We start from the raw sequence: 17,807 nt of genomic DNA on the forward strand, positions 1-17,807 counted from the left end.
TTAGTTGAGCTTAAATATCACCGTCAAATAATGAGTGGTACTTAGTAATTAAAGTATGCCACAATCCAGTGTGGATGGCACTACAGATTCAGTTAAGTAGACCAATGATATTATGTTAAAGTATAAGCAAATCCCTTCTTTTAAATGACATGGTGTGATGCCATTGGTCCAGCCTACATCAGCAGATGCTGCCTTTCACACAGTACAACCACTCACTCACTTTGTTTAGTACATAGGACTTGTGTAAGGTTTCTGTCAGTCGCATGTGGGTTTACCCTTTTTACCCTTTGGACCTTTTGATTTATTGCTCCTTTTGTCTCTAACAAAAGCATGGTTTTGGCATTTTTGAAAGATTCCAATGTGAGTTTGACTCCCTTCACAAAAAGCAAAGTTAAATGGATGAGGCCTTCAATGTAATTGTGGAATTTTTCTGGGCTTTCACTTCTTCTTGTTCCCGGGTAATTGGGGTATTTCGGACTTTATCATGATTAATTCACAAAGCAGAACCGTTGAGTCCACATGTTATCTTTTTAATCAGGGCAACAACATTGCCAAAATGAAAACTTAGGACATATTTGATAAGGTTTGTTTGTTTTTTTTAATTTTTTTTTAATTCAAAGCAAAATAAATATTTTGTTGTAAAGTTTTTGATTAGTAATCAAAAGATTGTTTGATAATATCTATTTAATGTAAAAAAATTTAAAAACAAAAACACAAAACCATATTTGATAAACAAAGTGTTACAAGTTGTAAAAATATAATGGCAAGTTTAAAAAGTTAATTTTAGAGTTTTTCAGAAAAAAAATTATATTGTTCAGTGAGAAGGGTCGTAGCCTCGTAGGGTGTTGATTGGTGACAAGTATAAGCTGTGTGGTAAAGAATAGCAGCATGGTTAACCTAACCTGGTTTGGTCAAACCTCGAACTTCAAAGCCCAGCCCAACATAACTTCAAAGCCCAACCCAGTATACTCCCCTCTCTCTCTCTCTCTCTCTCGCTCTCTGGCTTCGAACCGTCCTCCCTCACCATCGAAGGCATCGATTGACACAGCAGAAAGGTCAGGGCGTCGATTTCGATTATATTGTTGATTTTGTTTGTTTGGCTGAAGTTTTTATTTATTTATTTATTTATTTTGGTTGATTATTCAAATTGACAGCTTCAATTTTGAGAGTTACATATGTTTCCAAATGTTTCTGAGAAGCAAATCGTGCTTGATTTCCAAGTTTTTTTTTATGTGGGTTTCATTTATTCATTTACGGGCTCAATTTTTGTTCTCCATCGTGTGATTGTTTAGACAAATTTTAGTTTTGTTCATAATGATTTGGAAACGTGGTTTTACTCCAAGAATTGAATGTGTGTCTCCTTTTTTTTTGAACTCTACTCTGTTCCCTTGAAGTTGAAGAACCAACCTTTGCAAATGTGTTTGCTTTTATCTTTTTGATACACCCTTTATTAATTCAATGGGTCTCTGATGTCAACAAAAGACGTTTGTGTGATTCTCCTCGGTGCATTTCTGGGTTATACAATTGTCTTTATGTTTAGAGCTTTCTATCTAATTGGAGATTTTGACTTTACACCACGTCTTTATAATTTGGTTGATTATTGAGTATTTATGTTTATAATCAAAATGAATGTTTGTCCTTGAAAAGATATTCATAATTTGATTTTCGAATGGGCTTGAGAAATACACCCTCCGGGTTTGTATTATTAAGTTAATTTACGACTTTTGCTTTCAGATTTGATTGCTTTTATAACATAATTTGTAGGTTGATCATTTCATTACAATTTATAACATAATTTGTTTGCTTAATTCTTCCTTGCTATATACATTGCTATCTGACATTCCTGAATTTTAAATATTGGAGTACATTGAAGTGGTATCTTACTTCCAGAACAATTTTCGTCATGTAACAGGGTTATGTTGATCATCGTCGATCTAAAATGGTTCGGTGGTTGTGGAGTAGGACAGGATGCTCTCGTTTGCTCTATGGATGTGAGATGGGATTTAATCACTAGCAGAAAGCCAATCTGGTGAATGTAAAGTTAAAATGGGTGAAAGATAGGGTATTGGATGCTGTTGTGGTAGGTGACAGGGATCTAAGAGCTGCCAGCATTCTTGTTTCCATAATATCTGCGAATCCTCATTGTTGCCTCCCAGTTTACCACCTCTCCCACCAAAGAGGGCAACTCAGTCTCCCCCACGATCTTAAGATTTCCACTTTTATGAGGAGATATCCCACTATTTTCGATGAGTTTCATGTTCGTGACAGTGGAGGTACTAGAGTTCCCTGGTTCCGCTTGACTCCTAAAGCACTAGATCTCCATCAAGAAGAACTCGGTATCTACCAAAATTGTGAGATGGATCTTCTTGACAGGCTCCGCTAGCTGCTCATGCTCACCAAAGATAGGATTCTTCCTCTACAAACGATTGACCAGCTAAAATGGGACATTGGTTTGCCATTTGATTACCCTCATTCATTGATTCCCCATCACCCAGATATAGTTTCTTTGATTCACCTACCTGATAATCGTGTTGGCTTGAAACTCCTATCCTGGGATGTTAACCTTGCTGTGTCTCAATTGGAAAAGAGTGCTGCTTTGCAGCAAAGGGAAAAAGATGTTGAAAATGGCAGCTTAGCATTTCCAATTGGATTCACAAGGGGTTTCGGACTGAAGAGAAAATGCATGGAGTGGTTAGAAGAGTGGCGGAGGCTCCCTTATACTTCTCCTTATTCAGATGCCTCTCACTTAGATCCACGTACAGATGTACCTGAGAAGAGAATTGTTGGTGTCTTTCATGAGCTTCTCCACCTCACCATACAAAAGAAAACAGAGCGCAAGAATGTGAGCAATCTCCGTAAACCACTGGCCTTGCCACAGAAGTTCACGAAGGTGTTCGAACGCCATCCTGGCATATTCTACATTTCTAAGAAGTGTGACACCCAAACTGTTGTTCTTAGGGAAGCTTACGACCGTCATCAACTAATCCAGAGACACCCCCTTGTTGACAACAGGGAAAAGTTTGAAAGTATGATGAAGGAAGGGTTTCTGGATAGGAGCAGGGGCTTAGACAAGAGAAACAGAGATGCTGTTGTTGAGGAGGATCGATTTAGGAATGTTTGTAGTAATGAACTCAGTGACAATGGATTCAAAAATGAAGGAGAATCAGATGATTCAGATTGTAATTTTCTTTCAGAATATGAATCAGATGAAACCATAGATGATCCTTGCTAAATTCAGCAGATGCTTTTAGCAGTTAGCTCAAATCTCCGCCGCAACGTGAGACAACTAATGGAAAAGGTATTCCCTGGTAACCTAATCCTATCCCGCCAAATATTAATAGAATTTGGGAGTAATCTTTTACAAGATGAGTTTGTGATGATTGTCTTTAGCATCATGAGGAAGCAGGAAACAACTTGTTTTGATGGAGGAGAGAGAACTAGGAGAAGAGATTTATTTTAGAAGTACTGCATCTGACTTTGATTGTATCTCAGATCTGGTTTTTCTCATAAAGTTAACCATTTTAGTTGAAGAGCTGAATCTATAGATCAACCGGAAGATGTTACCATGAGTCCATGAAGGATATCTAAATGGACCAATAATCTTAAGGACCTTTGGGAAAACAAGCTGGGATTAAATTTATAGTGATTCTTATATATGGAATGACCATTTGGACTTCACGGTTTTCATTTTTTAATGTGTTACAATAATTTAGTTTTTCATTTCTGGCATTATGTACCAGAAGTATTTGGGCCCCACATGAGTGCAGTTGTGCTAGATTGTATTCAGAATATTGAAGCACAGTCTCCATAGTGAATGGACTTTGAACATGCTCTGCACCAAGGTATTTTGGATAGAGCAACTCTTATTTTTGTTGAAAGAATATTTAAACTTAAGAGAGAAATTGTGTGCGCGCACAAGTGGGTGTTTGTGCATCTTTTTTTTCCCTAAGCTTGTTTGTGCATCTTTTTTTCCCTCTTGTTGTCCTTTTGGTTTCTGTAGAAGCATTCAACCTAGTTAATATGTCAAATGCACAAATTGAAATGATTCATCATAATGGTCAATTTCCATGGCAAGGTTATTCCTTTCCTGGAATTTGATTATTTTGCAGCATTCCTCCTGTTGTTGAGATCAAGGGGAAAAAGATTAAGTTTTGTGATCTTTTCAACAAGAAAACAAGTTTTTAGCATATAGTATAGATATCTAGTATTGATGCTGGAAGTTTCAATTTTTCTTTATTTTGGAATTGATGTAGTGGTATTGAAAGTATTATTATCTCCTGTTTGTACAATTTCCCATACCATGATTGCTGTTGGAAATTTTAAATTGCTCTGACTTTTCTATTGAATTAACTGAACTTTTATTTTTTTTGTCATATTTATGAAACACCCAGACTACTCCCAAATATCCTTCAAATTTAGGAAAATTGTAGTTACTGAAGAAAAAAAAAAAAAAAAATCCAGATTGTGACAATTTCTGGATAACAGGTCTCTGCTTAACCTTGGCACCGAGGTTCATCCTTCCTAAGTGCATGGTCACAGTGGATGATTCTGCTTTAAAGACCATCAATCAAGTGAGTCTCACCTATTGAATAGGGGCTGGCTTTGCCAAGGGATAATAGGCCATAAGGGAGAGGTTGGATGCTAACGTTGCCTGCCATATGGTCCAATCATTCTCTATGAGTTTTTCCTTTTTCTTCCTTATTTTATATGTAGAAAAGATCTTCACATCTAATGAACACTTTGATCTCTCCTTTATGCAGGGCTATTTGGCTGTTATACACTTAGCTTGACACTTCTGTAATGTTGGCATGGAGACGCGATCATTTGGAGAGAGAAGAGTTTGCTGAACTAATTCAGAAACTCGTGGCTGAGAAAAAGTAATGTGGGGCTGAGAAGATAAAGTCCGATTGGCAGCTTCTGGAAGAGGACATGGTGCAATTGAAAACGGCTTTCAAGATTGGAAGGGTATGACCATTGGGAAAGGCTAAACATATGACCAGTATCATGGATGACTGCTATAGTGATGGTACAAGCAGGTTTATTCTGTTGGATTCAGCATTCCAGTGAACCAGGTCTGGATCCCCTCAACCCCTCTTTGTGTATGGGTTCATCCTGTTACTGTTCATACTTCATATTGAGGCTGTTAATGAATCGATCAGACCTGCATTAAAAGGCACCTTGGTCTTTTTGTAGTTTTGCTTTTTAAGATGATTAATTGTCCCAAATTAACTGAACACAGATTGTAAATATTTCCTTTGTTTCAACTTTCATGGTAAAACATTCTTTTACATAAATCTAGTCTTGTCTAAACACTTCGACCTCAAGGCACTACCTGGAAAAGAGGATTCTAAAACTCTAAACTCCTTGGACCTCAAGGCATACTGACACATACAGTGGGAAACCTAGTTTCTAAGATCAATTTTTAGGGCCATAAAAGCTTGTTTACTCAATCTTTTGTTCTTCATAAAATGGAGCAGTTCATGGCCAACTAGAGATACTATTACTTATTTGCCTTCCAGCAACAAAGGCACTTTGATCTTCTCTAATAATAGAGATAAGGACTGATTGGAGCCTATTGATAATTTGAAATGATCTTATAAGACACATTACGCAAAGAAATAAGGCAATAATAGCCAACTAAAGTTGCATATTCTACTTTTAGGAATAAGAACAATATTTGTGTGGCATATGAGTATTCTTCTCCTTCTTCTAATTGTACTAGTTGCATGATTTTTATTTTTTATTTTTTGAATTTCTGTCTCTGAGCTGCAACAACTGAAATCTGGATTTTTGCTTCCAATAAACTTCTTCTTCACTCCATTAATTATGAAGCTCATTTTCAAGTTGTTTCATTTTGGTAGCATCACAATTGGTGCGTTGTATCCTCTTTCAAAGAGAAAAGCTGAACTTCCATTGCCTATATTTTCTGTCTGGAATTTCAACTCTGATTTCTGGCCCACTTGATCAATTTATGCTTCCAACTCTTAGACATTTTTTGGAGAATTAAAATAGATTAGAATCATGAAATTTGTTATCCCAAGCTTCCATGACAATAATGACTTCGCATTTTGCTAGGCTTCTTGTTGATAGGGGAAGCATCTAACACCAGAGCATAGTAGTGATCGGATCCAACAGTAGCAACATAATTATTAGCATTTGATGTTGAAACCGCCACTCTTATTATTTACAAGTGAATTAAATAACAGAAATTAGTAGCTGTCTTCCCAAACACTATGCTTTGCTCTTAGGTAATCCCATTGTGCAGCACTGTTGGAATGATCAATAGTAGCATACTTTGGATTGCAAGATTGTGTGATCTAGATTGCAATTTTGATTACTATGCCCTCTTGTGAGTTTTTACTAGTGCACTATGGTCCAGAGCAATATATTTAATTTTCATGTAGAGGAAATTTATTGCATGATGAAGATGTAAAATCCATCATAAACAGAAAAAGACGAATTTATTGCACTGTTGTAGACCAATGTGGAAGGTTTGTTGTATATACACATTTCATACATACTTCAGTGAGTACTTGTTGTTCGGTTGATACACAGCCAAGCACCGTGGAACTTAGTATAAAGTGGAAAAGAAATTCTAGAAAAATAGATGCGATCTGTTTTATCCTTAAATACAGTTGGAAATCTTTGCAAAGTTGTAGGTTGATCATTTGAATATAATTTATAAGTGGATCCTAACATAATCTGCATGCTTAATGTTCTCCTGCTATATCCATTGCAATCTTGACTTTCCTAACTTTAAATATTAGAGTACATTGAAGTGGTATCTCACTTCCAAACCAATTTTTGTCATCTAACAGGGGTATGTTGATCATCATCTAAAATGGTTTGGTGGTTGTGGAGTAGGGCAGGATGCTCTCATTTTCTGTATTGATGTGATATGGGATTCAATTGCCAGCAGAAAGCCATTCAGCTCTTGCTCTTGTAGATTTAATCTTATGTTAAAATGGGGTGCAAGATAGGGAATTGGATGCCATTCTGGCAGGTGATAGGGATGTAAGAGCTGCCAGCATCCTTGTTTCCATAATATCCTCAAATCCTCGTTGTTGTCTCCCAGTTTACCACCTCTCCCACCAAAGATCTTAAGGTTTCCACCTTTATGAGGAGATATCCCACAAATTTTGATGAATTTCATGTTCTTGACAGCGGAGGCACTAGTGTTCCCTGGTTCCAATTGACTTCTAATGCACTAGATCCCCATCAAGAAGAACTCGGTATTTGTTTCCACTTGACTCCTAATTGATGAATTTCATGTTCTTGATTGTGAGATGTATCTTTGCAAGCTGCTCATGCTCACCAAAGATGGGACTCTTCCTCTACAAACAATTGACCAGCTAAATTGGGTCATTGGTTTGCCATTTGATTACCTTCATTCCTTGATTCCCCATCACTCAGATTGTTTTTCTTTGGTTCACATACCTGATCATGTTGGCTTGAAACTCCTATCCTGGGCTGGCTTTGCCACAGACATTCACAAAGGTGTTTGAACGCCATCCTGGCATATTCTACATTTCTAAGAAGTGATACACCCAAACTGTCATCAACTAAACCAGAAATACCTCCTTGTTGACAACAGGGAAAAGTTTGCAAGTATGATGAAGGAAGGGTTGCTGGATAGGAGCAGGGGCTTATGCAAGAGAAACAGAGATTCTGTTGTTGAGGAGGATTGATTAAGGATGTTTGTAGTAATGAACTCAATGACAATGGGTTCAAAAATGGAGAATCAGATGATTCAGATTGTAATCTGCTTTCAGAATATGAATCAGATTATTCAGATTGCTAAATTCGGCTGATACTGTTAGCAGTTAGCCTTCATGGAAAGTTTTGAAACCACATAGTGCATCAGCGGCATTTACCATATTTGTAGTACAATAGCATTCATTCAATTTGATGCTGCACCTCATTAAATATTATATCATCCATGGGCATGTTATATATGCAATTATGCATTTTGAGTTCAATTGAAATGATTCCTACTCTGCACACCAAGTTTGAGCATCCATTTCGTATAATCTTCTACTCGAATGGAACTTTCAGTGAGATATCTAAATGATATGTGGAGGATTAGCTGCTGGTGGTAAAAGTTAAGGATTACCTGCTACATAAATGTGAAAGGTGATCCAAGAACTCAAATCTTCGTTGCAACATCAAACAACTAATGGAAAAGGTATTCCCTGGTAACCTAATCCTTTCCCACCAAATATTAATAGAATTTGGGAATCATCTTTTACAAAACGAGTTTGTGATGATTGTCTTAAGCATCATGAGGAAGCAGGAAACAACTTGTTTTGATGGAGGATAGAGAACTAGGAGAAGGGATCTATTTTAGAAGTACTGTATTTGATTTTGATTGTATCTCAGATCTGGTTTTTCTTGTAAAATTAACCATTTTAGTTGAAGAACTGGGAAGATGTAACCTTGAGTTCGTGAAGGATTTATCTGAATGGACCAATAATCATAAGGAGCTTTGGGAAAACAAGCTATTCTTATCTATGGAATGACCATTTGGACTTCACAGTTTTCATTTTTTGATATGTTACAATAATTTAGATTTTCATTTCTGGCATTACATATCAGAAGTATTTGGGCCCCCCCTGGGTGCATCAGTGCTAGAATGTATTCAGAATATTCAAGTACAGTCTCCATAATGAATGGACTTTGAACATGCTCTGCAGCAAGGCTTTTTGGATAAAGCAACTCATATTTTTGTTGGAAGAATATTTTAACTTAAAGAAAGAAATTGTGCGCGCTCACATGTGGGTGTTTGGGCATCTCATTTTCCTCTTGTTGTCCTTTGGGTTTCTGTAGAAGCATTCAACCTAGTTAATATGTCAAATCAAAAAATTTAAATGATTCATCATAATGGCCAATTTCCATGGTAAGATTATTCCTTTCCTGGAGTTTGATTATTTTGCAGCATTCCTCCTGTTGTTGAGATCTAGGGGAAAAAAGATTTAAGTTTTGTGATATTTTCAACAAGCGAAAATAAGTTTTTAGCATATAGTTTATATATCTAGTATTGATGCTGGAAGTTTCAATTTTTCTTTATTTTGGAATTGATATAGTGGTATTGAACGTGTTATTATCTCCTGTTTTACAATTTTCCATACCATGATTGCTGTTGGAAATTTTAAGTTACTCTGATTTTTCCATTGAATTAACTGAACTTTTATTTATTTATCATATTTATGAAACTCCCTGAAAACTCCCAAATATTCTTCATACTAGGGAAAAATTCTAGTTACTTGAGAAGAAGAAAAAAATCCAAGTTGTGACAATTTCTGGATTACAGGTCTCTGCTAAACCTTGGCACCAAGGTTCATCCTTCCTAAGTGCATGGTCACGGTGGATGATTCTGTTTTAAAAACACCATCAATCGCGTCTCACCTATTGAACAGGGGCTGGCTTTGCCAAGGGATAATAGGGCCATACGAGAGAGGTTGGATGTTAATGTTGTCTACCATATGGTCCAATCATTCTCTGTAAGTTTTTCCTTTTGCTTCCTTCTTATACTTGCCAAAGATTTTCACATATAATGAACACTTTGTTCTCTCCTTTATGCAGCGCTATTTGGCTATTATCCACTTAGCTTGACAGTTCTGTAATGTTGGCATAGAGACATGATCATTTGGAGAGGGACGAGTTTGCTGAACTATATAATTCAGGAATTCATGGCTGAGAAGAAGTAATATGGTGCTGAGAAGACAAAGTCCGATCAGTTGCCATTGGCATGGATGATTGCTATAGTGAAGGTGCAAGCAGGTTTATTCTGTCGGATTCAGCGTTCCAGTAAACCAGGTCTGGATCCCCTCTACCCCTCTTCCTGCAGAGGGCCAACAGATCGAAGATGAGGCTGGCAAAGTGCAAGTTTGTATGGATTTGTCCTGTTACTGTTCAAAGCGAGGCTGCTACTGAATCAATCAGATGAACATTATAAGGCACCTTGGTGTTTTTGTAATTTTGCTTTTTAAGATGATTAATTGTCCCAAATTGAACACATATTGTAAATATTTCCTTTGCTTCAACATTCATGGTATAAAACATTCTTTTACATAAATCTAGTCTTGTCTAAAATGGTGTGTTTAGACCTTTTGTACTTGTAATCACTGGAATTAAGGACTTCTGTACCAAGAGGGCAGGTATATATATTTATGATCGGAGGTTGTTAGCAATGTCAGTTTTCAATTTTCCTTTTTTTTAAGCTCTAATATGTTATAACTGTAGCCTTAACAAAAGAGCTGTTACTATGCTGAACCATTGTTAAAGCTACTTGGTAAGCTGATTTCACCTTGAAACATCCATCACTTGAAAAAGCCCAAATTTGCTTATCATAGGAATTTTGAGAATTCAAAGAGTCTTCGGGTGTAAAAAATTGCTGAATAGGAGATATATTCCACCAATTCGCTGACCTTTGAAATTAGGCACCATTTTTTACTCTTGCCGCCATAGAAGAACACTCATGAAATATATTTGTTTTGTAGAGTGAACTCATATTGACTGCCAAAGGCGTGGTATTTCTCATCTTTTAAGTTTTACATTTCAAACTTTATTACAAATGTTATATGACCCACATAACAAGAACATCAACTCTTCTACATAATAAGATGGAAAGGATGTCCAAACTTGTGAGCAATATGAACTTTGTACCAGTTAGGCAAAATAAGCTAATCTGGGATTGTCAAAGTGATATCTTGTCAAGGGTACGAATGAATCGAGCCAAGTATTGGACTATTCAAGAGTCCTTGGAAATAGCGGAATGTAAATCTGATATTCCCTATAGACCAAGCTCTACCAATCAAAGCTTCGTTCAAGCATGTTTGCCCATACTAAAGTTTTTTCATGGTCTGCAAATATCTTAAAATGGTACCAACTACAAGATGCAAGAAATCCTCTTATGTTCATAAGCCTGAATAAGAAGAGGCCAAGTCCTTAAGCATTTTCATTCAAAAGCCAACCTTGAGCTTGGCTTGTAAAGATTGTAACAAGTTCGAACAAGCTGAATAATTTGCCAGAGCTTGAGTGGATTTCTTGTGAACATCATCATGAAGTTAATTTAAGGCTATTCATTCACAAGGGAGGTCACTGAAAATTGATCAAGAGGTTTTGGAGATGTCAACCTTGTTTAAGCTAGGGTTTCAGCAGAAATTAGTCTAACCTGAGAGACTTCTGTGTATAACTTGTGTTGTGTGGGCTAATCATAAACTATGCAAGCTTACTTTGTTGAAACAAGTTTATAAGAATCACGAGAAGGCCCTGTCTCAAGCAAATTTACCAAGATGCCCTTCTGTCACAGAGTATACAGAATGTATAAGATGATTCTGCAGAAGTTTTGCTGAAACCTGTCGTTGAACTAATCTGTGCTATTAACTTGCATTGCATTGAGTTTTGATGATGCAAGCAAGTTTAATATGATGATATCAAGCTGTGAGAAAATATCTTGAACTCCAATTAGAGCTGCACTACATATTGAATACCTAAACCTCACTACAAAGACACAACAAGCTATCAAGCCTCTTTGTATGTTCTGCTGTATAGTCTTCATAGCTACAGCAGCCAGAGAGCTTAATGTGAGCCCTTGAGAGCATTTCTGTGCAAGCTTGTAAGCTCAAGGTCTCAAGTATTGCTGGGATTTTAATTAACCTAGAGAACCAAAATTAATCCCAAAAATCATCTATCATGAGTGCTTCATATGAAGATCAAGAAGGGGACAGTTGCAGCTGATTTTCTGGTGCAGAATTCTGGATTGAAAGGGCAACTCTGGTTTGCTTCATTTATAGTGCCAAGTGAAGGTTGAGGCAAGTTTGTTTCGTCAATTTACATTTGCAGAAATCAAGTTTATCTTCATATCCTAGCTGCATTTGTTTTACAAGTCTCTAACCTCAGTATAATGTGTTTTTCTGGTGCAAATACAACTGAAATATGTATAACATGTTGAATTCATGCTGTGAACATCATGTACACCATATAAGCATGAATAAATTTTTGATTTAAAGCTAATAAAGTTGATACTTTACCAAGAACGTGACCCATTCAAGTTCTGGTATAGTGAACCTCATAAACTAGGGTTTTAAGCCTAATCTCTGTGATATGTGAACTAAGCCTTAGATATCATGTTTGAATCGTTATAATGATTATCTGAGCATTTTTATAATTATGATTCAAGATTATTAGAGCATTGTTAAGGCCTGAGACATCACAGAATTACTTTTATACCCTCTGATCAGAGGCTTTACAGGAGCTGCAAAACATAACCTGCTGAGAGCTATTTTTGGTTATAGTTTTATGGTACATTGTTCCATCCTTGCTGAGTTAATTGAGAACATCATCTGTGAAAGATTAAAATGATTGTGTGAATCCGTGAGAACCTGTATTAGCACATGTTTCATGTGTTTTGACAGATTTACCCTTGAAGAGCTTGAAAGCAAGGGTTTAATATGTTTCAAGCCTATTGTGAACTGAGATTATTTTATCTTGCTCCATACACTATTTGAACCTGTTGAGCAAGTATGTATTGAGTTATCAAGGCTTCAGAAACCAAGTTTAACTTCAGGTTCTGGTGAAATTCCAGTTTTACCCTTGAGAGGCTAAAACTAGGGTTTTGAAGATTATAAGGCTGTTGTGTTCTTACATTGCTATATCTTGCTGGTTTCACTGAGTTTATCTCTTAAGCAAGTTTATCTTAGCTATATAGAGCTGTGGAAGGCAATTGCAGATCATTCTTGGAGCTGTGTTGTGAAGTGAACCTTTTACCCTTAAAGCTCTGCTATTGTGGTAAGTCATACCATAAATCGTGGTATCATATATGCTAACAGGGTTTAAGCCTATTGGGAGCTGTTCATGAGTTACCTTGCTTATCTAACTGTGTACTCCATTCAAGCAAGTGTATTTGGCTGTGACAAGGCTTTGGAAACCAAGTTTGTTCATCAAGTGAAGCTGCATTGTGATTTGACGGTTCTATCCTATTGATTGCAGAGAAGTGTAAACTAGGGTTTCTTGTATTGTGTATACTTAAGGTTGTGTATCCATTCTTATATTGTATAACAGCTTAAGTTGTAACGTAACATGAGTTTTGTTGGTATAATTGGTTAGTTCATTCCAGTTTACACGATGTAGCACACCAATAATTAATAACCAAATCTAAAAGCATACTAAGGAAAACAACATTCATATCAGCAATTGATCATAGCTTATTCGTTTTGACATAGGCCTCAGAAACACTCAAGCCAACCTTTGAGTATACCAAGATGAAATTTTCTTTTCCACTCCCTTTTAGATCAGCTACCATTTCATAACACTGTGAAAAAAAATTCATGTCACTTAACAATTCCCAAACCTCTTCAAGTGGACAATCAAGCAAACTCTTGAATGAGTACGTACTGCAGCTTCTCCTTTTTGTCCTCCAGAAGTGAAGAATATATGCAACACAAGGAACTCAGAATGTCACACTTTTCCATTGCTGTGCCCATAAAGTTCTTAAATTCCATTAGAACTTGTTTGATTATATCAAATAAGTTGCAGATAGACTGTATTCAGATTGTATTTCTTCACTTATCTTTTTTTCGCACAAAGTTGTAGGAGGCTTCAGCCATAGATTTCATCCATGATAAAGCTCCACCAAGATTCCTAAGAACTGCATCTTTTATGTTGTCAATTGAGATCTATTTTTAACTATGGTTTAACAAATTAATTTCAAAATTAATTAGTTTATAATGGTGGTGGTCTCAGCAAGAACTCATGCCTTTATCCGTTGCATCATGAGACGCCCACAAAACACTCACAACCTCTTGACTCGAACGGGGGCTGCTAGCCTTACCTGAATTCTGGATGTGTACATTTCTTAGCAACTGGACAATCAATCAAATCCTTGAATGAGTACTGCAGCTTTTCCTTATTCTCCTCTGGTAGCAAAGAAGATTTGCGACACAAGGAACTCAGAAAGGCAGACACTTTTTTCCATTGCTGCACTGATGAAGTTCTTAAATTCCATTAAGGAATTTTTTTTTTTTTTTTTTTCTTTTCTTTTTTCACCAGAGAATGTTTGATTAGACCAGATAATTTGCTGTATAGAGTGTATGAATCTTTACCATAATGCATTGTCAACTGGTCTAATTTGCTGCAGAAAAAGCAACTACTTTTTTCAACAAAGTTTAATTATTTGGTATGATTCAGTAGTTAAATGTGTAAAAGGACATGTTTCATTGCAAATTCTAAGTACAATCATTGTATCTATGTTGTGGGAAGAGGAGTTTCAAGAAGTTGTAATGGCTCTTTTATTGGAAGTTTACCAAATTTTATGGGATTATTAATTCACAATAATATTACTTAATAACCAGTTTTTATGGGATTAATTCACACACTAATATTAGATTTGATGACCACCAATTAATTGTTAGTTGAATCAGATTCAAAGCTCTTGCTTGAGTTCAATAAAAGTGGTGCTAATTTCCTTGGGCAGTTGAGTATTTATCACTGAAATTGAAGAAAACAAGAAGATTATCCATATATAGATGATATATGTATAATAAGTCTATTCCAGGTTACATAACTTACTTTGTATTACACATTACTTAATAACCCCAATTTAATTACCCAAATCTGCAGACATCAACCCAACTCGTAATTACCCAACTCGTAATTACCCTTCCAAACATTCCCTCTCTCTCTCTCTCTCTCTCTCTTAACACAACTCGTAATTGTAATCAAATGTTTGATCTCTCTCTCTCTCTCTTAACACAACTCATAATTGTAATCAAATATTTGATCTCTCTCTCTCTCTCTCTCTCTCTCTCTCTCTCTTTTTAGATTTTTTTCAATGATTACAATATCTGTTTTACTTTCCTTCCAAGTTACTAGCCGCCGCCTCCATCTATATATTTCCTTCTTCCCAACCCACTTTCCAAAAACCTACCGCCTCCCTCAATCGCGCTACTCTTCTTCGTCTTCTTCTTCGCTAATTGTGTCCCACGTCTTCTGTTTCCATTTTTATTCACCAATCATCGCCGCGTCTCAGCCCTCTTTTCATCATCGTCGCGTCTCTTTTCCGGCCTCTTTTATCAGCGCAGCGCCTCAGCCTCCAGGGTTTCTGCCCTCTTTTTCTTAATCCTTATCACCGCCTCAGCCCTCTTTTATCTAGCACAAATATGTTTGTGCCTCTAGGATTTCGGTTTATCCCCACAGAAGAAGAACTCCTCACACACTTTCTCAGAAGAAAACTGAAGCAAGAATCGTTGCCTTACGAGGGTGTAATTTTGGAGCGTGATGTTTATGGCGAGGCACCTTGGAATGTATTTACGGCTGAAGATACATGGCATTCATTGAAATCCAATGAATTTGTTATCTATGTCTTCACCCAATTGAAGAAAATTGACCGTGAAAAGAAGAGAATTGTTCGGAGAGCCGGATGTGGGACATGGGATGGCCAAACCGGTATCAAGAACATTTATAATAAAGAGAAAGAGCTTATTGGATTCAACAAGATGTTGAGTTTTGAAGTAGATGTGAAGAAAGATGAGTTCTTGATCATGCCAAAAGGTCATTGGACTATGCACGAGTATTCATTGGGCGGTGTGAGTTTGAATGGGTTAGAAGAAGGCACTCATGATTATGTAGTTTGCAAAATCAAAAGAGATGATTCTAAATATCTCAAGAGAGCACCAAAGCATCATGCTCATGAAGTATCCAAAGAAAAAAACCCTAGATGTTGTAAGAAGATGAGATATGATCATGGTGAGGTCTCTACAACTCCACAAAACATTGATCAATCTGTGTCCACAGTAACAATAATGGACAGTCATCCTGATCAGTTGCTTCCACAGAAACTACCCAACAATACACCCTTTGATATTCAGCCACTGCCAACACATGATGATGATGAGACTGCAACAGTCTTTGATCTGTCCAACATCACAATCAACTCTTGTGATATGCAGCAGATAGACTCATTTTTTGACAACTTAGATGCAACTGCAACCTCCAATAATCAGCCGCTGCTACCACATGATGATGATGAGACTCATGCATATACAATAGCAGCAGAAGACTCGTTTTTGGAGGACACTGATCCAGAAATGCATGAGCAACTCAATGCTTTATCTGAATTTCTTATGAATGATGATGAGCCATCACTTTCAGTCGGCAACATCGATCAACTCCAAGAAAACTTTTGGCTATATTAATTAACATGACCTTTGTATAGTTACTGGTTATGTCGTAGTCATTTGTCTATCACTTGTAAATTGTGCTTTATATTAGTTTGTTGCTTCTAATTGTAAATGGTAATCTGGAGATTCAGTTGTTTTGCAAGTTATGAAAGTTGAGCCCCCTTTAAAGGCTTAATATGTTGCCCTATTCTCTCTCTCTCTCTCTTTCTCATAACAATTGCTGTATTTCTCCCCTTTCCTCTTCGCTCTGACCGCCGCCATGGCCGATGAGGAAACGATCCCCATCTCTCAAGAAGCCGGCAATTAATCACTTCCTGAACCTGCCCAACGTGGAAACTCTTGCAGGCTCTGATCATCATCAAACCAAGAAAAACTCCAAGAAAAATGCCAAGAAAGCAGAAATTGGTCTGAACCCACCACCACTGCCTTCACGCATGAGGAATCGTATCCAACACATGGGTGGTTCCGGTATAGTCCTGGTGATACAGAAGGGGTTGTTCGCCACCGACCTTAAAAAGGGCAATAATCGGCTGTCGATTCCGGTCAATTTCAAATCTTATCTGCAAATTTAGGGTTCTACTGATTTATGTATATAATTCAATATAATTGTTTCCACACAGTCAAATGCTTATTATGTAATGAGATTGTGTGTGATCACAGATGTTGTTTCTACAAAATTCTTTTTGTTGTATCAAGTTTAAGTTTTGTTATTCATTTAATGGGATTTGAGTTTGGTGATATTTACCCATTCGCTAAAGAGATTGTGAGTGATCACAGATGGAAGTCTCTGTTCTGAAACTTTCCGTTCTGAAGAACCTCAAAAGAGGCTTGTTTGAATTTTTGTTACCGTGACTCTTCTCAACAGAATTTCAACAAAATGGGCTTGGGCTCTTAGGATTTGTATAGGCCCGTGCCCTGTTCTGTTTGGGCTTTTGCCCCTTCAGCTCCGTATTTCCTTACATATATATAAATACGTTACAGAGTTATATTTTTCCTTACATATATAAACATTACATATATATATTTTTAATGAAAATGCAAATGAGCTTATATTTTGGTTTGTAGGTTCTCTTTTGTTTGCTTTTTGTTTTAATCAAAACACGTGTAGGTTCTCTTTTGTTTGCATTTTGTTTTAATCAAAACAAGACACTTGTTTTGTTATAAAGTAATTTTAATAGTAATCAGAAACATGTTTGGTAAAATGTTGCAAGTTTGAAAAAATGTAATTGTTAGTTTAAAAATATCATTTAAGAGTTTCTCAAATTAAAAAAAAAATTTATTTTTTAGTCAATTGTGTACCTTTCACCGTTCTATCAGATTCCCAAATCTATAGATTATTACTACTCTACTGCTATATTATTTATGTAATTTGGAGAAGGCAGTTAAAAATTCCCAAATGATTGTAACTCCGGATTTATTTTAGACAATTAAAATAGATTAGAACCCTAATGTCTATGTGTTTTTCTTTTACATTGAATTGATTATTAACCAAAGTTCCATATCTGTCTCACAGTATCCATCAAAAAATAAACAAATAAATAGAAACAAAACAAAAGCAATCATCAGCCACTTTATGGCAGATCTAAAACTGCCTTCTTTTTCAAAACTGTTTATTATTCAAATATGCTT

At 36.4% G+C, this 17,807-nt stretch overlaps 1 protein-coding gene and 2 pseudogenes across 1 annotated transcript; all 3 read left to right on the forward strand.

Annotated features, from left to right (window-relative positions):
- Positions 1 to 17,807, forward strand: part of LOC132302323 (uncharacterized) — a 99,941-nt pseudogene that overhangs the window by 25,188 nt on the left and 56,946 nt on the right.
- Positions 1,914 to 10,190, forward strand: LOC132303898 (protein WHAT'S THIS FACTOR 9, mitochondrial-like; annotated as a pseudogene).
- Positions 14,829 to 16,193, forward strand: LOC132304575 (NAC domain-containing protein 41-like). Its single transcript, XM_059802331.1, has one exon. The coding sequence runs from the start codon at positions 15,159 to 15,161 to the stop codon at positions 16,191 to 16,193; it is 1,035 nt and encodes a 344-aa protein (XP_059658314.1). The 5' UTR covers positions 14,829 to 15,158.

This window comes from Cornus florida, unplaced genomic scaffold (assembly GCF_030987335.1).
Source record: "Cornus florida cultivar Cherokee Brave unplaced genomic scaffold, ASM3098733v1 CherokeeBrave_3.0.0_Hap2_Chr04, whole genome shotgun sequence".
Lineage (NCBI taxonomy): Eukaryota > Viridiplantae > Streptophyta > Magnoliopsida > Cornales > Cornaceae > Cornus > Cornus florida.